At 47.4% G+C, this 25927-nt stretch overlaps 1 protein-coding gene across 2 annotated transcripts; it reads right to left on the bottom strand.

Annotated features, from left to right (window-relative positions):
- Positions 1-468: 468 nt before the first annotated feature.
- On the bottom strand, positions 469-25199 carry METRNL (meteorin like, glial cell differentiation regulator). 2 transcript variants are annotated; one of them, XM_085616797.1, is made up of 4 exons: positions 24726-25199; positions 19377-19765; positions 3259-3318; positions 469-1435 (listed from the first exon to the last, which is right to left on the bottom strand). In XM_085616797.1, the coding sequence occupies exons 1-4, from the start codon at positions 24818-24820 to the stop codon at positions 1119-1121; spliced, it is 861 nt and encodes a 286-aa protein (XP_085472923.1). In that variant the 5' UTR covers positions 24821-25199; the 3' UTR covers positions 469-1118. The 2 variants fall into 2 exon arrangements, with proteins under 2 accessions (XP_085472923.1, XP_085472924.1); XM_085616798.1 differs by lacking the exon at positions 24726-25199 and adding an exon at positions 20245-20388.
- Positions 25200-25927: the final 728 nt, after the last annotated feature.

Raw genomic sequence — 25927 nt, 5'->3', positions numbered from 1 at the left:
CAAGTAAAGGCCCAAGATTTATCAAAAGATGAAAATAGCAACAAAAAACAACAAAAAAAGAGTAACTGAGCCAAAAGCTGCCAAACAGAGCGCCGTACCATAGAAGCAATGAAAGCGGAAGAACTCTCATGACATTGTCAACAGTCCAGAGCTGTAGACTAATGCAAGAAGCGCTTTTGACTTTATCATTCACTCAATTCTTTTTGTTTCTCTCAAATACTTTACATATATTAGAAGCAACATTCGAGGGCCGAATCCGAACAGCATTGTTTGCAATATTTACCAGTCCCTATTCAGCAGCTGACTAGAAACTTCTGTTTTAAAGACACCATAAATAGACTTCCTCCCACAAACCCCAGGGCCTAGCCACAGGCCGGAAGTGAGAGTCACTCCAAACACCAGACATTGATACACTAACGCACACAAGACCAGCGAGGCAGCTATTAGAGGAAACACAAAGACAGGGGGTCAACTCGAGGGACCTTTTATTTATCTGCAGTGGAAACAATTTGCCAGTCTGAAGAAAAACCTCCAGACTGCAACCGAAAATTATTGGGAGGGGATAAGAAGAAAAAAAATGCAGGCTGCAAACGAACATCTTTGGGAGGGGATAAGAAAAAAAGATACGGTTTGGATCCATACATTTCTGTCATAAGAAACAAGTTTCAACCATACACCAAGCTTTTTACAAAAGCATCAATGTTAAAAGGGGATTTTAAAATGTGCTCGTCACGTTTGCAACAATTTATACAGAATATATCAGATGCTACATCGTTTTTGAAAAGAGTTCGACATTAGTATTAAAAACGTAAAAAGTAAGAATTTAATTTCTTTTGCGTTTTAAGACCTTGAAGATTCTTTTTTTAAAAATAGTCAAATAACTTAAGTTTTCGTCCAGTAAGACTTCAGATCGTTCCGGAATGCAGTCTTGGTCACTTCAGCAGCCTTCAGGGCTCGTACCGCGTAATGACTCATGGTAAAGAACATTTCTGTGGCTCCCATGTGACAGGCCAACTCTCCGTCACCCATTATGTTCAGAGCTTTGCACATCACCGTGATGTGGTTCAGTCCCAGCTCTGAGCATTACGGTCATTTAATGATGATCAACTGATCAACCTTCAGTCTGTGACAACTTCGCATGGGTTCAAGCCCTTGTCCTTCGCCTCTTTATAAATCCGAAGAAAGTCATTGTACCGTGGAGCACAGCCCAATCTGGGCTCCCCAAAGTGCACACGTCCCGTGAAGAGGAACTCCCCTTGTCCAGGCTTCACCCCACATTCCAGTGGCGTCCTAATCTGACCCTCCCAGCTCTCGCTCGCACTTGTTGGCTTAAAGATTTTGGTCTTTTGTCTGTAGAGTTTGTCCACATTAACAGAGATGATGCTTTCTTGCTGTTCTGCTTCATTTGTGACCTCACGGATGGATCCTCGGACAACTGCAAAGAAAAGAGGTAAGTTAATGGTGGACACCATCGCAGACTCCTTCATTAAATATTCATAAATTAGCATACATAAATTTCCACTTGAATTCAACGTGACAGGTAGGCATCCACAATTTTACCGCATCTTCTGCTAGAAGCACACTGTCTCTTCCTCATCTCTCCTTAGAATGTTCTCAGGCCCATCAAATATGGGTCAGAACTAAAGGAAAGCAGAAAAATCTGCTGTGCAAGCTTTGGAAAAGCCCACCCACCATCCTCGTGCTCAGACTACCAACAATGTCTCCATAACAGATAAAGGGTGGTCAATGGTAGCATAGAAGTAGTGAACTGCATGGGATCACCGGGTCACTGTCAGCCATTGCCCTCCTCGGAGGAATTTAAAGCAGTGGCCATGCCTGAAATATCTCATCCTTCAGTGGTTAGTGTTCCTAATCTCAATTAGGCAATGTTAACACCTCACGCTAACAGCCTAGCTGCTAATCTTCAAATTGCTTCTTCAATTTAGAAACATTTTCATGGCACTTATTTTTTGTTGAAAAATATGAATTAAACTGTACACTAGCAAGTACCCACAAAGTAACAAAGAAACAATAAATGTGAAACTGCAATTAGAGGGGTGTGTCAGCAGGAGGATAATGATTTTATCACGTAACCGTTCCTTATCCAACAATTCATTACTTCTTTAATACTTATGGAAACAGCAGTTAATCCAGCTGAAATTCATCATGAGATTTTGCTGGAACACCAAAAAGTTGATTTGGTTTGATCCAACAGAGGTTACAGCTCTATATAGGAGTAGCTATTGTCTATAGATCAGTAGGTGTTCTAGTATATGGTCTAGTAGCCTTTTCTTGAAGGAGCTTGGGTACTGGGCTGTGATTGAGCCTGTATAATAGCCACATTACCTGCATTCGCAGGAGGGATTCCCTTAGAGGAAGAGCAGGTTAGTTGCCTTCTTGATAGATGGAATGCAATGATATCCCCAAATTTCTAGAAGATCTTAAAATCGTATGCTAAGTCACGAGGGACTGGGTTTAATGTATGGCTCATACATGTTCGCTTCCACCTTGATGTTCCAGTTGTAGACCTTTTTAGCTACAATATTTTTGTCTAGGTTGTGCCTGAAAACTCTTGGTATATAAGAATCCAGCAATGATAGCGGTGCGATCACAAACCATATGGCGCCTGGCATAAGCAACATAGTCTGTAAAAACGTAGTTACTTCTTCCAGTAATATCCTTAATAAAAAAAAAAGATGAATTGTAGTGCAAATGGATATTTTTTTTAATATTTAACAGAAAATATGGTATGGACTGATACTTTTGTATAATGCAAATATTTTTTCTCAAATATTCACAAAAACTATTTTTGGGTGCACCAGCTATATTAAACTAGAATTATACTTTTAAATGGAAATGGAAATGTTCTGTGTGAACAATGGCAAATAGAATTAATATGGGCGGGAGAACAGCAGGTCATGTGAAGGCTTCAGTGGCACTGGACAAAGATCTGTTCAGGTTTTAAAGGATTTTCTGCATCTGGGTGGAATAGAAATTGATAGTATAATCTTATAAGAAACAAATCGGTTAAAATGAGGTTTGTCTGCGCCTTAATTTTGTACTTCAAGGGGAATTCCATTGGTTTCATCTAATTCATCTAAATTTCCATGATATATTTTGGTTACAATGGCTCGTGAGGTTAAACATGGAAGACACTATGATTTTCAGCAAGCAAGCCCTTCCAGTTCAACCAATATTTATCTGACATGACCATCTTGGTTGTAAAAAAAAAGAAAGAAAGAAAAAGGCAACACTCACCAAAATCACTAGTGCAGACCGCCAGAAGGACCTCAGTGTCTCCACAGGGGCGGCAAGGAGCTAAAAAAAAAAAAAAAAAAAAAAAAGGTGGTGAGGGAGGGGTATTAAAAATCAACAAACTAATCAAAGCTAACATTGAATTTGGTAAATATAGACAGTTCTATAAAACCACACATTGGGTACGAAAGAGAAGAGCAGTTAAAGGGAGTGTATGCACGTCAGGTGTCTTAAGATGTGTGGTAGGTCATGTTTATGGGCTGGAAAAGTTAATGATACTTACAAATATACTCAAACAAAAACAACAATCCCAGAAATCAGATACCAAATTGTCCCTCGTAATGCAATCTAAAATTTTTTGGACAGAGCAAGAGAAAAACAAGCATTGGCATAGCCAATAGGTCTCGCCTTTGGGACCTTATAAGTGTTTAGCCATGCAACAGTTGCATAACTAAATACTTATAGGATCCCAAAAGCGAGACCTATTGGCTATGCAAAGCAGGCACGAAAGTAAAAGTGATCGTGATCACGATCAAACATCAAAGCGGCCGTGCGGCCGCTAAAGTGAAAGTAATCGCGGTAAATCACGGCGCGCACGCCCGCGCACATGCACTGTAGCTCCAGGCTGGCCTGGTAGCACTTTTTGGAGCCCTCTCAATAAGTCTCGCCAGACCAGCGCATGCGCTGGGTCAGGCGAAACCTAATGATACTATAGAGAAAGTGAAAGAAACACAAGTGGAGAGACTGGATGGACTGAGACAGACAAGATTAATATAAATATGAAAAGAAAAGGACAAGAGGAAAAGAAAGACCAGAGAACTATAGCTAGAGGGACAGGTGAATGGAAAGAGACCGCAGTGCAACGGAGGACACAGAAAAAGACCAGGGGATTGAAGAAACATACAGAGATTGGACAAGCAGGACTCAATAAGTAGGGCTCTCTTTTTTAACGGCTTCGTTGCAAGCAAAGTTATCAAACTGGATGATGCAGTGGATGGATGAAGGTGGGCACAACAGAGGCAGGAGGAAGAGGTAATGGCAGCAGACAATGATGAAGGAGGAGGTTGGAGAACAGTGCGGTGCAGTGGAATGAAATTGCGCTGGAATGAATAGAGAAAGGGTGGCAACAGCATATGGTAGCGTGCAGTGGTCACTAGCCAGCAAGTGTAAGCATGGGAGAACACCTCGATGGGAGCTCGGTGACTGGGGACACGAATGCAGGCAGTCAGTGAATACAATCTTGGAATTCCAGGAACAAATAGTGTTTCTGGACAATGCAGGGAGAAATGTTCAGTCAAGCTAAACGTCATGTAACTAGCCTACAACCCAAGCACAAATAACCTTCAGTCACTCATCACCACATGAGGTCGCCTAGAACGGACTACCCCGACAGCTCAGGTAATGCAACTAACAAGCCTGTGGGAAAAAAACTCCAACCCCTTCTGCTTTTCCACAAAACCCCTGCCTCTAGATAGAGTCCAGAAGCCACACGTTGACCTTTGCCTCACTCTTTCCTGCTGACAAACCAATCTTCTCTCCGCTGTATTTTTTGAAGCTCCTGCTTCAACCAGGTGAACATTCTGAGACTAACAATACAGCACAACAACACCCCAACACAGTGGCAGGTTAGACACTGCCTAGGGCAGCTAAGGCACGTGCCTGATGTTCTTACAGGACTCCAGCCCAACCGGCCTGTCTGCTTCATCATGTACTAGGCACACGGGTGCATCAATCAGCACACGATGTTCCGCTGCCGCCCCAAACTATTACTCAACACACCTTTGGGACATGACGGGCACTGATGCAACACTGTCAACTGTACAGCTGGGACAAGGGACCCGACCTGCTGCCGAGACTGTCACGCCTGCAACCACAACCAAAATACTATTGGCACTGTGAACCAGCAACACATAGAATTTACTATTTTTATGGTGCATCAAAATTAAAGTTCCATAAAAATCTTGCTCTTTTTAGTGGTCAGAGAAGACGGTGTTTAAAGTCATCGAAAGACCATCATCCGAAGTTAGATTTCAACACATGCATGTCTGTGATGCCGCGAGAGCCAGCCTGACATTAGAGCGGGGTATCTTGAACATATTTCTTGCTACAATGTGATGGTGCTGGTGTCAGCAGAGTTCACAAGCTTGAGTAATCACAACAGATCAAGGTGTCATACAACAGTCAACGAGAGCCAGATCAAAGATATATTTACAGGATAACAGGTCACGACACGGATTCTGTGTAAATTGATTGTACGTTTATCTCAATCAGGAATCCTCAAAATCTGGCATGGATGCTGCCCATATACGATCACTGGTGCCTTTATAATAGATCATCACGTAGCTGCGACAACTTTATTAGGACTCTCACTATGTTTGATGCGGTGATTAACGTCAATAACTAACAAGTGCGGTACCCAGTGTTGCAGAGGGCACTCAAAACGTGCAGAGATACTACGGGTGATGCACCACCTTCAAGTAAGTTCAATGATCCCCCCACCCAACCCTGTTGGATATGCATCACCTCCAAACCAAGCAGCTTCCTCATCAGGCCGCAAAATCCGCACCTACCCGGCAAATATACTTGGCATTGATGTTGTGAACAACCACACTAGATGCTAGTCTGGCTAGATGACAAGAACTACAAACAAGCATTCGCCAAACAAAACGGTGCTGCATGCATGATTGCATATATGTCACATGGTCGGGTAATTCAGTAGGTGCGTGAATGTGTCACCAGACAGGTGCGCACCGACAGGGTGACCATTTTATTGTTTCATTTTCCGATCCAAGATGATGAGTGCCACCTGGTGCAGTACATAAATTAAAGCAAATTCACTGGTGCAAAAGTGCATTTCTTAAAGCAAATGGTCTGGCGGAATGGAAGCTGCAGAACTCTGCAAAGAATTATTTTTAAAAAAGCATTGTAAGAACCCCCTGGGTTGAGGGAACCAATTAAAGAATGGGTGGGGGGAGCAGGTGGAGCGAAGCAATGTGAAGTGGGCAGGTGGAGCACTAGGCAAGCTTTAGGCTGTTGGGAGGAGGAATTAACTAAGAATAAAAGAAAGCTGGTTTAGGGGAGAAGGAAGCAACACGGAGTGGGTGGGGTGGGCCGGGCATTCAAGGGTAAAGCAGCACATGAGGGATAGAGGCAGTGGAGAGGGTAGCAACACGGGGCATGGGGGCTTTGTATTTGGGAGAAGCAGCAGCAATCGAGGGACAGAGCTAGAATTTTGTACTCGTAATGCTGAAAGACAGAAACAAGTAGTCCTCCAAATGTGAGAAGAGGAAGGATACAAGTCAGCTAATTAAAAGTATTGTAAATAAGCTATTGTGCAAAGGAGGGCCAAACACAAGAAGAGTAAGGCAAGCCAAGCAAATGACAATAAATCCAACAAATGGTAAGCAACAGGGGGACTTTAAGCCCACTGTAAGATTTTGGAATGGTCCACGGATGCTACAAGCAGTATGGTAGGGGAGGCCTAAAAAGCATACAAAATACTGGAGGAAGCCATCTCAGTCTATGCCACAAGGATGTGCAAAACCAATACACCTCCATAAACAGACTATGGTTAACAAGTGCCAATCTGCCTGTGCATGGAGCGCCTCCATAACAGCAACCAAGAGCTCCACCCTGCCTTATTCACCAAGTCACCAAGCAATTGGAATGCTATTGGCACTCACTCTCTTTCCCGGATACACTGCCACATACTACTCGTGTAACCAATACTGAGCAGCCACCGACGCAATCAGGTTTCACCCGTCACTGTACAACACTGCTATTTATCAAAGCCCGGTTTGTCCTTTACGAATAACCGCAATAAACAGAAATAAGGGACTTCATCACCACACGATGGTGCTTATACACTGCATGACTTACAAACACAAAGCATGGTGTACAAGGTGATGTGTGTGAGGAATGATAATGCTATGGTTTTGCAACAAAACAAAAAAACAATAGTTTTTGTGAACTTATGAAGAAGAGATGATCAGAGCCAGAATGAAAGGAAGTAGCAAATTACTGAACCTTAAAACTTGTGCACGCTTTCTACATTTCATTGTACTGGGTTGGGGGTGCAAACACAGCTGTGCCTGCTCATGCAGGACCCACCTCTGACAGATATACTGACACACTCACATCCTGGGATCCGCCACAGTGTGAGGGAGGGCGGGAGGGATGTAATGGCAGAGCGCCCATACGCAGCAAACACATAGGCTGATTCTGATGACTCCAAGTATTCCTGGGCATTCCAAGCCCGCGCGCAAGCAAGGCCAAGCAATGCAGCAGAAGAGGATGGTCAGTGATGGCTGTGCTCGGGGGTGCAGAGATCCCATGAAGGAATGTGCCACTCAAGCTGAGGCACACGCCAGATGCTGGACCAGCTCTCAACACACGGGTGACAATCAGGACAGAGCACGGAGCACGATGAGCCCCATCCTTCTGGGCGGACCACCACTCCCAAATCATGGCAAAAGGGCAGAATTAAACGGCACCTTAAATATCCTAATTGACGTCAGTGCCCAGCACACATATGACATCAACCGTTCAGTCATTTTGGAGCACAATTAGATACTGTGCAAAGGCAAAATGTAGCATTTCAGGGGGGAAGCGGTGCCCTCCCTATATTTGCCTCCAGAACACTTCTGCGTTCAGTTCTAAGTAGGGGTGAACAGACAGTAGTGGTCTATCCGCGGCACTGTTGGCATGGCGAGTGGATGTTCTTAAGAGCAGAAACTCTACGGCTTAAGAGTACCAGAGGGATTTTTCCTTCTACTTGTATCTGTCTCTCTTCCATTAAATGCATAATTGAAGACAAACTGCCATCAAGGAACCTTTTTTTTTACTGTAGTGAAACACTCATGTTCTAATTAGGGTCTGTAGATCCCCCTTTGTCACAGCATTAAATTAGAACCTTGTTAACTTTATCTGATCAGGTTTTAACAGTGCAGCTGAGAAATAACTTAAGAGAATACATAAACTGTGAATTACTGTAAGAAACCCAGATATTATATAAATGGGCCATAATATTACAAGCATGGGTTTGGGGGGGGGGGGGGGGTGAAATCCAGGTAAAGTGGTCCCCTAAATGACAAGAATCTGAAACTACTTTGTTGGGAATGACAACCGTGTGCCTGGTCTGAGGGATGAATCTGATTGCTTACATTCTGGCTCTTTGGGTTCCACACCATCAAGTCAACAGCCTGGCAAAGGGATGCTAAAAAAACTCTACTTCTGGGGCACGAGATGCAACCCTGTCCGTTTATAAGGCTGAAGCTCAGACTTGTGCAGAAGGTCAGGCATGTGGTCAGAAAGGCCCCTTCGAAAATACAGACTGGTTTACAGAATTCATTTTTTCATTTCAAAGTATTTTATTAAATTTTGTTTTACAGGTAAGCGCGCTTTACCATTAGAGGGTATCAGCCCAATGTGGCTGTTTTTGCCATGGTTACAGGTAGGTGGTATACATGTTTGGCTGCCCCCCTTTCCAGTGTCTTGCTGGGAGATAAGGGCAGCTGAAAGGGAAAAGAAAGAGAATAGAGAAGAGAAGGGCGGAGATGGTATACAAGAAGAGTACTTTAGTCTTGGGACTGTTCTTGGCCTGTGGAGTTTTGTTTTGTGGGCAGTCGTCCCTCTCAAGTGAGCTCACGGGGGTTCATAGGGGTCCAGGTAGTCATCCAGTGATATCCACATTCCCCTATTAGCTGGTCTCCAGGGTGAGTTTTGCAGTGCGGTGCTATCTGTGCCGAATTCTTGAATGGAAAGCTGCCCCTTCCTGGCACTTTAAGTCCTTGGCTTCCGATGCGTGGAAGGACTGGCAAGTCTGCTTGCCAAAGGCGGCTACCAGACAGAGGAATTCTAGGGACTGTCATGGGAGTGACTGTAAGAACCCTTCTTAATGTCACACTGCGTGTCAGCAATTGATACCAAGCACTGCATACACACTAGCAACCGGCAGCGACAGGGTGAATGTCGGGGACGGCTGCACAACACAGTAGGTGCCTTCTACTTTGGTTATCTAATGGATATATGAAGTCGAAGTCACACCAGCAGATCCTGTTCCAGCCATCTCAGACTTAATGATAAATCCAGAAGCTCCCAGTGACGTGCACAGTCCAATGCCAGCAGAGAAACGCCCTGAAGCTGCTTTCAAGGGTAGTTTAGGTGAACTATAATTGTTGTAACTAGCCACTCCAAGTCATACCCAGGAATGCGGTCCATGGGTTGCAGGTTCAATTCGTACGGAAGCAGGAAGTTATATTAACTCATTGGTACCCCGTCAGATTTCTGACCATATTGATTTTAAGCACAGTAGGTGTTTTTAATTCAGTTCACTAACTTGCGCATCCACAGCACATATAACCACCAGGACTGAATGAACATGGACTCTGAGCTCCATCTCCAACACTAGGGCACACTTCACACCCACTGGTGAGCTGCTTCAACATTTCACCCAAACTCCTGGCACCGAGGGGTCTATGGTCGATCACGAGTGCTCTACGCGGAAAAAGAAGGTAAACCCTTACAAAAACCACTGAAGCAACCAGCGCAGTGGGACGTGTACAACCTTCATTCAGGTTATAGGTTTAATCTCAGTTGACCACTGCTGCATCCAATGAGGGCGTTAGGGTTTTCGTATTAGCTTAACCACTGATTCCCTTGTTGAAACGTGGTATCCTTTGGAGAATAAGGCACTTTTGCGCCTTGGCTTTTTGCTACACCTGAAAGTAGCTCAGCGAGAAAAAACACTTCGGGTTCTCAGAACGTTAAGCCGCCAACAGCCCAACAATTCATGCCGAAGAAACGCGTTCTTTTCGGGATGTGTGCAAAGCCGCAGTCGCCAATCATTTAAGCTCCTTGGGTTATAATGGCGGCATTGTCCGAGCCCGCTCCGCTGGGAACGCCTCGGACAGGCTCCGGCACTACCCCGGAGTAACCCGAGGAGCGGGCGCGTGTTCCCGCACAGGCGAGCGCACGGGGGGGCATTCCTCGCCGGGGAATAGTTGTGCTCTGGCTGCTTCGAGCGATTTGCCCTCTGAACCGTTGCAGTGAACGGGGAGTGCTAATAACGCACTTTAGATGACCATCAGACCTGAGGCTTATTCTGGCCCAATAGCCCCATGGGTAGATACTGCACGCGCCAGCTCCCCCGCCTCGAAAAGGGGTACATGGATGAATACATTAAAAAATATATCTAAAGCGTAAAACAGCTGCTTCGAAAGGCTACGACCCTGGAGATGCGGCGGTAAGGCATAGGCGAGTGCGCCAGTGCGGCGATTTAATGACCCTTATGTGTCCCAAAAAGTTGGGCAACGCACCCCTATCTGCTCTGAGGACAGGACAGTGTCAGCATGGTCCCGTCTCTTCGAATTGGTAGACGACTACTCTTGTAGCCAAGGCTTTAAAGGGGCCGGGTCTCACCGGTGCTGAGCACCGGGAGTTTTTTAAAGGGGGCCTCGAAACGGGTCTCTATCGGGCTCTGTTTCGTCACCATTGCACAGGAGGTCTGTTTTTTTCAGGACTGCAGTTACAACAGGCACATCGATGTGCGCGTGCTCACTTCTCCCAAGTGGTGAAGTTACGGCATGATGTAATGGGAGGTGAGGTTGTAGGGGAAGGGAAATCTTTTAAAGATCGTCATTTTCTCTCTGGATTTCCCTTATCTTTTTGAAACTCAGGAGCAGAAACATTTCCGTTGTGTCACCAGGGCTTTAAGTGGAAGCTTTTTTCACATTATATGTAAGCCATCGTTGCTGCTGATTTATCTTATGTAACTAACAACCATTGACAAAGCCAATAGTCCTGAGTTGTTGTAGGTATGATGTTACTTGTTGTATCATATGTCTGCATGCAACAGAAAAAAACAGCAAAATACAAGTCCAGCGGCACAATATGCTCAGTACAGATTTTTACTTTACATGTTTTAAGCCACGCCCTAAATCATAGTGACCACGCCCCTTTGAGAGACACCCACGCCCCTTTGAGAGACACCCCCCCCCCCCCCCCCCCCAGTTTTTTCATCCCACTTAAAGCCCTGCTTGTAGCCATTCCCAAAACCGTCTATCACGGGGTGGGGGTGTGAATGTTTCTGTACAGCTCCGCCCTCTACCCAAAAGAGGAGGCTGTATCGGTGAGCCTGCTCTCATTGTCAAGAAGGAAAGGGAAGCGTGAGCATTGGAAGAGAACCTTCCCCTCCCAAACACCAAATCTCTTCAGATGCATAGGAGAGTGGGGAATGGGTGAGCGCGGGTCAGCATACTCCCTATGCATCTCAATGGGTAGGAGTGTAACAAATGTCCCCCACCTGTCCAGAGTACTAGCGGATCTATGTTCCAGCATACTTATCTGGTGCCCTTCAACGAATAAGGCAATGCATGAGTCAGCCAGTGTTTAATTTGAGCCAGTGGTCTCTGGTGCTCGGCACCGGCACTTAACTGTCAACACCGGCGCTTGTGAAAGTCTGGCACAAGGTGGTGCTGTTTGGCTAATTGAGAGATCACCACAACAGTTAATTATTAATTAAATATAGATTACAAATTACTATTGCCTGTCACCCAAGCCATTCTTATAGCTTTTGGGGGGCTGAAATAGTCAGAATTGTCACACTTGTCTGATGGTTAATAGTTGTGTTGTTACTATCACCGGCAGCATGGCAGGGGTAAGGTGTTGTGTAAGCTGCAGAGGCCTCCTGACGAGAGCCCTGGCACTTGTGTTTTTTTTTACAAATTAAGCACTGGAGTCAGCACCCCAACCCGGAGCCTGAAACCCTAGCCCTGAGCCCTGAACACTAATCCCAACCCTCTACCCTAACCATAAACCCTAGAACCCAGCCCTAAACCCTAGCACGGAGCCCTAGCCCGGAGCCCTGAACCCTAAAACGGAGCCTCTCACCTGAGCCCTAAACCCTTAGGCCCAGCCCTAAAACACTAGCCTTCCACCATAACTCTGATCCCTAAACCCTTACAACAGTCCTTGCACCTTACTATCTAGCCCTAAACACTTGCCCAAAGCCCTAAACCCTAGAATCGATCTATAAGTCGCCCTCTTGTGGCTCTTGTCTGCAATAACCAATTACCGGCAATGTTAGCCAATGGCACGAAAGTGCACCTTGAAAACAGGCCCAAATTCACCTTTCCCCTCAACCTACAACCAAACTACTATTTTTCCCAATAACTAGACATTCCCATCATACCTCCCCATCCCTTAAACCCATTCCCAAAAATCTGGAACACCCCTAAATGCCCTCCCAAAAAACGCATTACCGCGACCTCTGGGCCCGCCAATGTTAGCCTATAGCACAAAATGCACCTTGAAAACAGGCCCAAATTACCCTTTCCCCTCCACCTACAACCAAACTGCTATTTTTCCCAGAAACTAGACCTTCCCAACATTGCTCCAAAACCCCTAAACCCATTCCCAAAACCCTAGAACACCCCAAATTACCATCCCAAAAACATGCATTACCGCGAGCTCCCAAAGGCCTAAAGTCGCGTCAAAACGCACTGCTTCGATCATCTTCAAACTCACTGGGACACTAGTTCCACCGATTCCCAAAAATTTCAGCAAGAAAGAACAAAATCCATCCACTGGAACAGGTACGACTTTTCACCCAAACATGCCCCACCCCCGACCCACAAAAACACCCCAAAATCAGCCAAATCTGGCCAAAATCGAGCCAAACCACCCTGAAACCTTGTCAACACCATTATGCACGAACCTGAAACGGGCCATGCGCCCTAGACTCCGGGAACCCTACCAAATTTGAACCCTAAACCCTAGAAAACCAGCCCGAACCCCAAAAACATACCCTAAACACCACCCCAAATACCTACAACCTAACCATAAACCCTACACACTGCCCCTCAACCATAAACATTAATACTCAACACCCAAAACACCCCTAATGAACCCCAACCCGGCGCCCTAAACCCTAGCCCGGAGCCCTCCTCCACTCCACTTTATGCCCTTCCTTACTTTGCCATTGCTGGTCACTTAATGTATGGAACCCAGATTTCCTGGTTGTACAAAAGACACACCTTTTCCACTTGGTAGCACAGGTTCTTCTGTGCTCGAGGGTCTTCCAAATATTGTACTGAATTGTAATTACACACATAGCACTTACCACCCCTAGACGAGGCAAGGAAGGGATTTACACCAAGCAGCATGCTGGTCCCAAGTATGGGCACAATTTAGCGGTATCACCCGATTTAGCAGATTTAGGTCTGGGTGAAGTTCACTATGGGGAGTTCCACAAGTGGCGGAATGCATTACGTTGTGCTATTGGCATTGATTGTTAGCACTGGGTGTTTGTCCCGCGCTGTAAAAACAGCACTAACGGCAAGAGGGCACTGCTTCTTTCTGCCGCTCGAGTAGATATTCTACTCAAGCGGCAGCTTCCTCAACCAGAACGGATGGTTCTCAACGTGAGCAGTAGCTCCGTACCACGACCGCTCGCGTTGAGAAATCGCACCGGGAGGTAGTCTGGAGTAAAATTTTACCTGCTCACACTCAACTTAACGCTGACGAGCGAGGAAAAAACGCGACTCTGCTGACTTTTTCGTAACTCCGTATTCTACGCAGAGGAAAAACGCAACAAACTCCACAAGCAGAGCCGAATTTCACGCCAAATGACTAGTTATTTTGTTCCATGCAACAAGCCAGGGTTCATGCCTTTTCAATAGTGGTGGAAGGACATGGCCACACTGCGCACACAGTGCCGAGCGTACTCATGGGGAAATCCCTAATGAACTAGATTAGATCAGCATGGCCTAAAAGAAGACAATCCGATTGCTCAAAATTCACCCTAGTTGAAATGGGGGCAGTGTGAAGGAGTGGACACTGCAGTCATCACGCCTTCTTCATTCCATAGGTTTGTGCAAGTGGAAATACGGATGGGGTCAGGACAAGGACAGAAGGCCCAAACAAAAGAGACTGGGCTAATGTGCCGCTGGCAGGGCTACTCAGGTATCACAGCGTAAACTCTCACATCAAGAGAATAGTAGAAACCAAGGGTGTCATGAAAAAGACAAACCTATCCAATAGAATGGTTTCAGAGTTACGAGTTATTGCAATGATCTTGAGCACTAACTAGACTTAAAAAGGAGACTTAAAGTGATCAGCCAAGACTTTTGCACTATAGTAGCACCTCTACAGAGTTTCTTCCCCTAGTCCCTCTAGACAAGCCAGAATAAAGCCATCCGAAGACGGCGCGCCTGATAGAAGTGAGCCATCGTCAGACAGGCACGTGCAACGCATGTTTTCAGGCTGGAAAACACGGCCCTGGCCGCAAATATTTGCTACTGGTAAAATACTGCGCGTGCCACAAATATTTTTACGCGGTTACCTCAGGCAAGCCAACCTGCTTGGTGTCTCGTCAGTGGCTTTGTTCGTAGACATGCACAAGAACCGGTTTGGACTCTGCCTAACAAGCTAAGTGGGGTTAATAAGCCACTGTTTAACCTCCCTCCTAGAGGTCAACACCCCCTACCCAGAGGAGTGTCCTGGGGTAGGAAGGTGTGCCCAGTAATCCCAGATAGAAAGAACTCCTAGCAGTCAGAGAAAAACAACTGGAGAGTTAAACGTACATTTCTATTTTTAACAGGACAGGTGTACTGTGTTTACTGTTGCTGGTTAATGCGAGAACGGGAGGTGGGTCCATTTTGCCAGTATCACCAATTTGGCCAAGAATTTAGACTAGCATTAGAACACGATTCCTTGTTCTTTAGGCCACTTCTGCTTCCTTGGGTTGGCCAAGAGCCCTCGACATTTGGTCTCCCCCTGGCACGTGTTCGGGAGGGTAAAGCGCAGCCTCACAAGCAACCAAGTTAGTATATAAAATGCACACTCTAAATAAATAAGCATTTCACTCCAAAAGGACAGTAATGTGCAGTGGTTCACCGTGACCTCTCAAGTAAAGCCAATTCAAACCAGCCTTATCAGTTTAGCTTTTGCACTGGGAAAGTTACTCAAGCAAAAAAAAAAAAAAAAAGATCAAACCCCTTTCCTTATGTAGCTGCTCTACAAGGGACTATTGTCAGGATGATTTGCTTTGCCTTGGCCCTGAGGAGTCCTGAATAGTAATTTTTCTGTGCACAGTGATTGCAAGACGTTTTTTTTATTTCCCAGGCCCACTCTGAGTGGAGTTTGCTGCAATGTGAGCTGGCAGGCGTGAACTGAAATTCTTTCCAATACGTGGTGCACAGGGGTGGGATGGGGCAAACCTGTTCCTAGCGAGAGATTACCCTGCCTCAAAAAATGTGCTTTGTTTGTACTGCTCCACTGGGGGTGGCTGAGCTCATCACACTCCATGCTTCTGCCATAATCCTTCTGCTTAAAGCAGCATTCTTGGCAATCAGAAGAGGCTCGAGGGCTAACAGGTCAGCTCTAAACATCTGCGAAACTACAAAGGTAATGGATGGCCTCCCAAAAGGGCAGCAGTCGGTGCTAAAAACAAAAACTACACATATTTTTGGCTTTTAAGAGCCACAACAAACTCAGGAAATGGCAGACGATCCCAGTGACCATGTATGTTACTGTGCAGGATATTAGGCTCAGTCTCTTTCCTGACAAACTCTGTGGTCCTCGAGTCTGGACCCATAAGTAGAATGAACAATTCAAAATACAGGTAGAACTTCTAAGTTAGTGGGGAAGATTACACGGGTCCCCCGCACTTGGCGGTTAGGAAGAAAAGTTCACAAAATATTCCAGCACCTGAAGGTCTGGCACAGGACAAAGACCCTTACTTCTCCACAACTAAAAACCAGAGGTGCCCGTTAGAAAACTGTGTACTGCATTGCCCCCAACACTTGGCAAAAAGCAGGTGCAGTAGAGAGGGCGCAAAGCCAGGAAAAGATGGTGCCGCCTGCAGCGCAAGGCTGGTACAAAAAAATCAAGCCACTGCAGACAATCCTTCCAAGGTGACCAATCAGATCCATGCACCAAGGAACACAAGCTTACTATGAGAGTCTGCAGTCATCAATGTACACAAATTTGGACTTGATTTTTATAAAAAATAAGTACCAGTGGCTAGAAACAATACTCAACATCAAAGAGCTGGGTGAAGTTTGGGATGGGCCGATCAGTGCTTAATTTGAGCCAGTAATTTCCGGTGCTCGGTACCAGCACCTAATTGTCAACACCAGCACTTAGGACAGTCTGCCATATGGTGGCGCTGTTTGTCTAATTTAGAGAGGAGCACAACAACTGTTGTTTGTTAATTCAATATACATTAAAAATGACTAATACCTTCCACCCAAGTCATTCTTTTAGCCTTGGGGGCCTGGAATAGTGGGACTTGTAGGAGTGTGATGATTAGCAGTGGTATTGGTAGCGTTTGCAGGGGTGACGGGTAGTTTAAGCACCAGTGACTTCACGACGAGGGCCACGGCATTTATTTATTTTTACAAATTTAGCAATGGGTCCAATATGAACAGCGAAAGGCATGTTATTCACAGATCACTGGCATACGATAAAGCAGAGCACCAAATTCATAGGTTGTCCAAAGAGAAACCAAAATTATCTTACTGTTTACAATATTTAGGTTCAAAGTAACTACAGTTAAAATATAATATTGTGTACGCCAAACAAAATGACCGAATGGTAATAATATTCTACAACAAAAATAAAAAGGGAGTTCAAAGAAAATGGGGGGCCACCATTCCTCCCTTCATGAGACTAGTGTTAAGTTCAGTTGGATGTAAAGTGGCTTCCTGCTCTTTCTCTCTCTCTGTAGCTCCACCCCTCCCCGTTACACAGGGAGAGGTAGTTAAGTCTTAGCCAGTTGTACATTGTATTTTTGAGCCCTAGAGGGAGTTGTAATTTTGGGTGTTTTTATTTTGTTTTTCGAAAAATCAAGTTTGGGGTTTTAAAACTAACTCTTTGGAAGGATGTGCGTTTAGGGACACTAAATAAACTACAGGAAAAATGTAAGAATAAAGAAATACAAAAAAAGCGAAAAGGGGACGCTACACCACGTTGCAGCCTTAAGAGGTTTTTTGATGCTTCTTGACTACTTTTTTTAAACCGATTTGTTGGCTCCGCAATATTAAAGTGCACCTTGTGAGTTCATTTTAGTAGTGTTGTAACACTCTTTTTGCAATGCACTATATCAGGCAGTGAATCTTGTATATTGAGTCTGGCTCGTGTTTGTGATCAGCTATGAAGCGCTGCGGCACTCAACATCAGGGTACTAATCGAATGAGTCATATGAGAATGATTCTGAGTTTGGTGCGCCCTCCCCAGCACTGAAGAAGCGGCATCAATACAAGTCGGGTAAACAAGGAAAAGTGATACGTTAATCACAATGTGCGTTAAGGAGGGACAGAGAAGTCGTGCCAATGGAAGGGCAGAGACAGAACAACCTCGCACAGATAAACACACAGAGACAAAAACGACCTTGTGAAGAACTTAATTCAAATATTTGTGAAACTATCAGAAGGCAGCAGGAAAGAAATCTAACCTGCTTAATGCTCCCCTTATCAGGCTGAAGCATACCCCTTCCATTCGAGTTTCTGTTCCAGGGCTATAACAAGATCTCCCTTTCCACACACAGGCCTAGAACTGTATCCGGCCGCGCACATTCAAACAAACACCTGACCAGGCCCTCTGCTCCACGGCATTAATAAAGCCTTCCACCGGCATCCTGTCCGAGGCTGCCAAAACGGCTCGGACGGTTGGGTGCACGCGGCACGGGCCCGGGGGTGTAGGCCGGGGCACCCGGGCTAGTCTTCATGCTGAATGTGTACACAATGAAGAACGCCAGTTCTTCAAGCTCCAAGAGACAACGGGGGTACTTTGTAAGTGATTAAAGTGCTTATTCGTGGCCTCGGTGTGCTATACACGTTACTTGTTCAAATTAAAACTGAATCCATATTGGTATGTTCTTGTCCTGCTGTTACAACAAAGGCACATTAAAGCCTCGGCCAACACAGGCTGGAGTTCTAACCAAGGTGTTCTTGGACGAATGCACCAACCTGTACAGAGGTCTATGGATGGGTGGGGGGGGGGGGGGGCAGCTTCTGAGGAGGCGTTGCAACAAAGTACACCCCACTAGCAACAAGGCAAACTCCTAGTCAAAGTCTCTACACATTACACAAGGCCTTCTTCAGGACTGAGTGTTGACAGAAGGGCCAGAAAATAACACACTTAAAGTGAAAATAGCCGTGGGTGGCAGAGGGGTGGGGCAGGGTTCGTTGGGGGGCCTGGAGGCTGAGGGTGGCTCAGCCTCTGAGCTGGCTCTTGCCTGCTGCACTCGGTTGCCTGGACCAGCGGCAGGGCAGGAGGGGCATTGGTGGCAGTCAGTGGAGGGATACGAGGGTTGACGGTCCTTCCAGGTAGTAGAGGCAGCTGAAGGCTGTGGGGGGCGGGGCTCATATTTGGTGCTGGGGTAGACGAGGCAGCTATGTCTGGATACTGACTTCTATTATACAACTAAACTACAACCTGGCCTGTTCTTTCTAACGCGCATTCCTAGTCTGGAGGGTGGTAACAATGGGGACTATAAAAATGGCTGCCTCCTATGAATGACTTATTACTGACTGACAGCCATGCAGGAATGGGTTAGAAATGCCATCAATATTCCACTCTTTTACCTCTGAACAATTGAACTTGTGCATTCTGTAGCGGAGAATGATCTTCAGAAAACCTTGTAATTATTAATGTGTTGACCTTGCTATACCCTTGTATTGTAACTGTGCTTATGATAACTGTAAGGGGGCTTTATGTGCACTGCTCGCACGCAGTATTAACTGTTCTCGTGTAAAGCACTCCGATCCCCCTCGGGTCATTTGCCAGCTATATAAATGTGTGATATACATAGTAAGAAACAAAGTCAAAAAGTCAAACGTACACAGATGATGCTAATACTCTGGGGAGAACCGAAACATGGTCAGCCATCTGCAATACTAGTCAACCAAACCACGACAAAAGCAGGCCGAACATTGAAAATGACCACAGCATCACTTTTCCTCCCCCATCCCAGTTTTGTGTTCGTTGTGTGCTTAAGCTGTGAGTGTGTACCGTAGCGCCTGTGGGCGCTCTACTCAAGAGCAAGCTAAATCCAAATCCCGCTCTTCCGAGCACGGCCTCTGCAGGCTGGACAGGGGACGCTACAGCAGGCTCCTTACCGGACAGTGTGTGCAAGTCAGCGTCCGTCCTCTGACTGAGAAGTTCGTACTGGAAGCTCGTGATCTTCCGGCTAATGTCCAGCTGAGGCATGGCCTCGATAAATAGCGCCCCCTGGTCGGAGCTGAAGCAATGCGCCTTGCTAGGCCCGCCCTCCCCGTCGCGGACCAGCAGCTTGAGTTCTCCAGTTTTTTCCAAATAAATATTGGCCCCGCGGGAGTCGGGGCTCAGCTTGATGCAGACGGTGGAGTGCTTGGAGGCGGCGGCCTGCGTGTTGGGCCGCAGGTTGACGATGAGCGCGCCGGTCGGGTACATCCAGCGGACGGAGCCCGCAGAGCAGCGCAGGTAGACCTGCTCGACGTCCTTCTTGTGCGTCTCGTGCGTCAGTCCGCTGCGGAGAGAGAAGAGACACGTTCAGAGGCAGGGAGACAACTAGAGGGGGGACATGATGGGGTTAGAGGTTAGCTGTATGTTACGGGGAGCGAATGACAACAGGAAGGAGGAGGTGGGCAGAAGGGGGAATAATTGGCATTTTGAGGGATGAAAGAGGAAACAGGGAAGGGAGAAGTGATTGGGAAAAAAAGGAAAACCAGTGACAGGGAGTGGGAGATAAACAGTATCATCAAGTTCGGAAGTAGGGCTAACGGAAGCATAAAAGGACTGGAAAAGGTGTTTGGAACTGGAATGGAAAGCAGAAATAGAAAGAACAGGGTGAATGACAGTTAGCAAGGTGGAAACAGAGCACGATGGAGATCAGCAGAACGTGCTATGTGCGTGGCATCAATTCATTCATCAAGCTGAAACCCTCAGCTGCAGTGGCAAATGTGGTTTGAAAAAGACATGACATGCTGGAAGTAAATATGGTGTTACCGGGAATCGCAGCGCGGATTAGTCAATTTCCTGGAAGAACCTCGATTCTGTTAACTACCAGCAGGGTACACGCTGCTTTTGTTCGAGCTGAAATTTTTGCCCGCATTCATAAGTGATGAGATTTGTAGTTGTGGCGCCTCGGGCGAATTATCTAGCTTGCAGGCGAAAAATGAAAACTGGCCCCAACACCAAATGTTCACATGGTGATAATCACAAGTCGATAATGAGCTGAGAAAAAAAAAGTAACGGCAGAGTGTGTAGTAACGAAAATCGTACCCCCCTCAATGTCCTCACCCGGCCCGTCACTCCCCACATGACATGCCAGCCAGTGCCTCTGAAGAAAGGTGGGGTTAGACTGAGTGATTCATGTCAAGCACGACATGCATGACACGTGACCGACTCTGTTCCAGCCCTAGTGTCCTGTGGGGTCCGAAGCGTTTGGAATCTCACCCTGCACCCCTGTTTACAGGCGCGCAACACCCATTGGGCTCACCGGGCTTCAGCCCCCCCCCCCCCCGTCGTGTGTGTCAGCCCGGCTGAGACAGCCTCGCGGGCTGGCGTCCGTCTAATTGCAGCCGCACCAAAGTACTTCACGGGTCTTTAAAAGACCATTTACTCGTTAATGAGGTTTTTGTTGTGTTTTCACCCCAACTTACAGCCACTCTGCCTATGGCTGGAAGACTAGCGCCCCCCCCCCCCCCCCGAAACTTTTTCAGCCCTCACCCCCCCCCCCCCCCCCAAATTTGGCTCTAGTTTCCCGCCTGCCTGTTTATACTACGTTTCACTCTGGTGACGCACTGCAATTGTCCACATGATCTAATCAGTGCGTTGCACATAAAGTTTTGTAAATCACCGAAACATCACCCGGGTCACTTCAGAGCGCTAAGATGTGACAATCATAAGTAACTAAAACCACCGACGAATGCAATCAGCACCACAACCGTCGCTTCTACATGCCCCCCAAAACAACCACCACCAACTAACCGCCACTTCATCTAACTACTACCAAAACAATCAGTTCTACAACCTCAAAAACCACTACCAGGGGAGCACCAACCACCGCAAGAACCATATCCACCACCACATTTACCAAAACCACACCCACTACTGCCACGACTACACCCATAAATATTAGATCTACAGTCCCAAAAGCAGGTAATACCAAAAATCTCTATTAAAACAACCCAGGAAACTATCAAAGTTCTGCCAAACGGTGGTAATGTTACATACATTAACCTTGGAACAAGTCGAGGTGCGGCTGCATGCCGCAAACAGGTGTCAGCACTACGCTACCCACCCACCCCCCGCAATCTGAATAGCCACATTAAATAAATACCGAGAGAAAACCCCGGGGGTATGATGTGACGCGCAATGACCCCACGTCTCGTCAATGGACACCTGTACACTCGAAAGCCCGCACCGTCAATTATTTGCTATTTTTTCCAAGTTACACTTTATTCCAATTAAACCCATTCCGGTCTGACAAACACATGGATCGCGTATACAGGCTCGGCCCACCCCCAGTTTCCAACCCGCAAGAAGGAACCCAGAGAGTGAAAGAGGAAAATACACTGCAGAGTGAACGAGTTCGCATCTCGACCCTTGACCCGCCCAGGTGCGCCTCTGGACCTAATAGCTCACCGCGCGTGTCTGCACGGAGTCTCGAGTGTGCGCAACGGCACAGTCCGGATCACCTCGCGGTAAGGCTGTGTGCAGAGGGTCACCTCGCTGTGTTTGCACGTTTATTTTATGTCCTGCGCGCGCACTCCCTCACCGCTTGCATGCCTGTGTGCTGACTGACACGTCCTTGGGTCCGACATTTCTGATCGATATATCTGTCATATGCATAAGTTCACATACAATCCCTGCGCTGGACACGTATCATCCATGGGGTTAAGTTACTGTAGGTTTGTACCGAAGTACACAGTGCCGTCTTGTGTGGGCAAAAAGTGCTGCAGCAACAAATAATGTGGGGATGCATGAACCACTTTATGTGACAGTCTCTGTACGGTTACTTTGTGGCATGCATGTATGTGGTAGGCATCTTACTGCGTGTATATGTTCGTATGCAGGACTAGCTATGTGTGTGAAATCACCCACGTGTACGGATGTGCACACGCACAGCGTCATCTTATGTATACCCATATGGCCAACGAACGGTATTTACAGTGGGCAATCTTACCACGCTTTGTATATGGTCACCACCGTATTATGGGTGCATACACCAGGCTACTTTGGTGTGTGCGCGCGCACCGAGCCCAATAGCTCTGGATGTGTGCGCGCATACTTTGTGTATGTGTGCAGTCATTTCTGTACTGTCACCCTGTGCGTGCACACGAAGGGTCCCCACTGCGAGTTCCCTCTCGGCCCACATGTCCACACAGGACAGCCTTGCTGTGCATAAAATCATTTCAATGTGTTCATACGTGCACATATTTGGGTGTCTGCTACCACAGAGCCAGGCTTTGCACATCCATGCTGATGGCTGGCCACGACCTCGAGCGTATTCACAACTCCCGAGAACTCACACCCTGACGAGCAGCAAAGAGCGAAGACTGCCCTCAAGAGGATGTGCGGTACCCAAGTGGTCGCGAGACGTTAATATTTCCAGCTGCGCGATACTGCAGTAATACTGGAAGGGAAGCAGAAATGTACCGACAAACCTAGGGGTACCCGAGGCGAAAATGCAGTACTAAAATGCGCTTGAGTGCATACTAGTACACTCCTGTTTATTTGAGCTGTTAATTTTTTTTATGTTTTTTGTCTTCCTTCCCTACAGAAGCCTGGTGCCTATAGCAAACGTCACTCGGCCTCTCGCTTGATGTTCCCTCCAAAAAGTTCCCCTGTTGTTGGCAAGAAGAGGACGCAACCCGCAGGTGGATCGAGTTGCACAATAAGCCTCCTGACCCATGACACAGACACAAGCGTTTCCTCCTACAATACATGCCAAGGCAGTCCGCGAGCCATTCCCCCCATCTCTGCCTCCCACCCCCAGCTCTCAGCGCAGTTTTCTGGTAAAATCTGCTCTTGTTGTTCGTCCAACCGCTTTATTTTTAAGTGGGCACGGCAGTTTTTAAAGTTTCAAGCGTATCTCTTGAAACTGCCTCCCCGCGCATTGGAAGGCGCGGTACATTCGGAACCGTGACAGACCAGCTGAGAAACACTTACTCAAAGCCCCCCTCCCCCCAGAGAGGTAGGGGGCCAACACCCCTTCCTTTGTGGAGAATGGGTTAGCTCGGTGTTAAAAGGCAGAGATGTTTAACGTGCTACAAATGAGGGACGAGTTCTCACACAATCAATCACCCCTCTCTTCACAGCACATGGACAGAGGTTTTTTTTTTGTTTGCTAGGGGAGGGGGCTAATGGTCACTGTTGGAATGTTAATCGCCCCTCCCCCCTACACAGGCGAAGGAGCAGAGACATCGGATTCCAAGCTTTGGAGTGGGGGGTGGGGAGGGTGCGGGAATATAACCATGATCTACATTTCTGGAGACCGGTGTGTCTTTTTGGCTGCAAAGTGACTGATAAGAATGCAAGTCATAAAAAAAAGAGGCAAAAAGTAATCGAAACTACACAGTAAAAAAAACAAAACACGCGAGCAAAGTCTGGGCGACTCGCAGTCGCTGCTGAAGGAATATCAGCTGCTCGCGACAGTTTTACAAGTCTGACCCCACCCATCCCCCAGCTATAAAGTTTATTTTTTATTACAGTACTTGCTGCTGCCGAAATGCAGAAGTGTCTTCGTTTGAATAAGTATGTTAGCGTTTTTGAGAGGTAGGCAGGGCCGGCAGTAATGCGGCGCTGGAAGCCGCCTGTTCCGAAAAGATCGCAAAAACATCCTTGTGAAAGGGACATTATACTGGGGGCGAGGGATGGGGGTTGCTTAGGCAAAGGCGGCACCGTCAGTAGCACGGTCTGTTGACTGCAACAGAAAGAGTGCAGCAGAGCCATTCCAGAGTCACTCCGGTGCAGGCTGTCCAGGGGGCATGCTGACTCTGATGTGCTTCGGGGCTAAGTTTCAATTGGTGCAACAGGTACAGTGACTCCAGGGCCCTTAGTCCATTCAACCCTGATTATTGCTATATTTTAGAAGCCAAGCAGCGACTAGGGGGCATTTCCTTCTCTGCACTCGAGCCCATGACACACTGGTTCAGCTATAGGTCACTGGGAATCTGCGGGCCTGGAAAGGATCAGCTGCTTCTGTCGTGGCCTCCCACCCACCCCATTCAATAAATGACAACACACATTTGTAACACCTCCAGGATTTATCCAGTATATCTCTGACCTCCCCCCCCCCCCCCCCCCACCCAAACGCAACAGTTCCTTTTATGGAACAATTAGTTTTGAGTAAATCGAGCAAATTTTACATACTGCATTTGACCCGCCGGCATGATGCAATTCGCAAACGGTTGCACGACCGCAAGCCAGTTGCATCCCACTCCACAGACCCCACAGCCGCTACAGTCCCCCTTTCACCTCACCTGCCCTTCCAGTTGCACAGGTCGCTGGAGTGCTGGCCGGCGGTCCCCAGCAGCAGCCGCAGGATCAGCGCGCACAGCAGCACCGCGCTGCACATCTTCTGCCGCTGACTGGCTTCGTGGTGCTGCACCACCCAGGGGGTCACGCACCGCAGTACCAGACGTCCCGGAGATCCCGTGCACAGGGAGCCAGGCAGCCCCGTGCACTGCCCATCACTGGACGGCCGGCGCGCTTCGCACCTCCTCCGAGCGCCGTCCCGTCACTCGGGGCTCTGCCAGTCGCCCAAAGTTGCCCTCCTGGATCCAAAGCTCCACTCCGGATCTTCTCACTCCACCTTAGGTCTGGCCGTTCCACCTTAGAACGCAAGGTACCACGGAGGGTATCGGTGTCCACCCTATGCTGTATCACCTACTCCGCGCGCGCCGGGAACCCGTACATTCCACCAGAGTTCAGCCTGTGATATGAGCACCAGTCTCATCTCACCAAGTGCCGCAGGAGCGTGGCCACTCCCCACCCTCCTTGGAAACGCCCATTGCCGGTGTAGCACCGCCCACTGTCATCTCAGACTCACGCCCACCTCCACCAGGCACCTCCCGTTGAACGCGCGGAACTCTGGAGGAAGAGCAGCGCGCTAGGGGCCTGGGTGAAACACAGTCTGACTTTGCTACGTGAGTCCACAGCGCTGCAACAGGGGCGCGACCCTACACAGAGGAAAAATACCGGCTTCTTGTTCACGGTTTAAGATGCGCTGCAAAGTGTTGTCTTCATGCGTAAATGAAACTTTATGTTATATCGCCCGTATTCATGTTTTGTTTAGCACGGCATTTCTGTCCATGTTTACTCTATTTTTCAGTGGTCGTTAACGCAGCTCTACAATATATTTGAACCTCTTAACTGCTGGGCCTCTCTGGCTATTTGTGCTCGTTTCCGCGTAGGACTCCATAAGTTTTTTCCACATAAGCTACCCCACGACAAATTTGCGCTCATTTTCCAACTGGGAATCCAAATGGTACCCAAGATTTGTGGATTCCCCTGGAGGAGTCCAGGGCCGGACTGGGAACCAAAACCGGCCCTGGCAAAGTGCTCAGCCGGCCCCCGGGGCTTGGGGGTGCCGCCGAGCTCTTTGCCAGGGCCGGTTTTCGGCCGATTTTGTTACAGGGCCGATTTTGCAGCTATGCTGCAAATACGGCCCTGTAACAAAAAC

This window comes from Triturus cristatus, chromosome 7, assembly GCF_964204655.1.
Source record: "Triturus cristatus chromosome 7, aTriCri1.1, whole genome shotgun sequence".
Taxonomy (NCBI): Eukaryota; Metazoa; Chordata; class Amphibia; order Caudata; family Salamandridae; genus Triturus; species Triturus cristatus.
This window is presented reverse-complemented; position numbering and strand designations above follow the sequence as displayed.

Excerpts from the sequence above, each read along its gene's own strand:
- METRNL (XM_085616797.1), bottom strand. The coding sequence starts at position 24,820 with ATGTGCAGCGCGGTGCTGCTGTGCGCGCTGATCCTGCGGCTGCTGCTG. Across the intron at positions 19,766-24,725 it reads CTGTGCAACTGGAAGGGCAG|CGGACTGACGCACGAGACGC; the intron begins GTGAGGTGAAAG and ends CTCTCTCCGCAG. Across the intron at positions 3,319-19,376 it reads TGACTTGCACACACTGTCCG|CTCCTTGCCGCCCCTGTGGA; the intron begins GTAAGGAGCCTG and ends TTTTTTTTTTAG.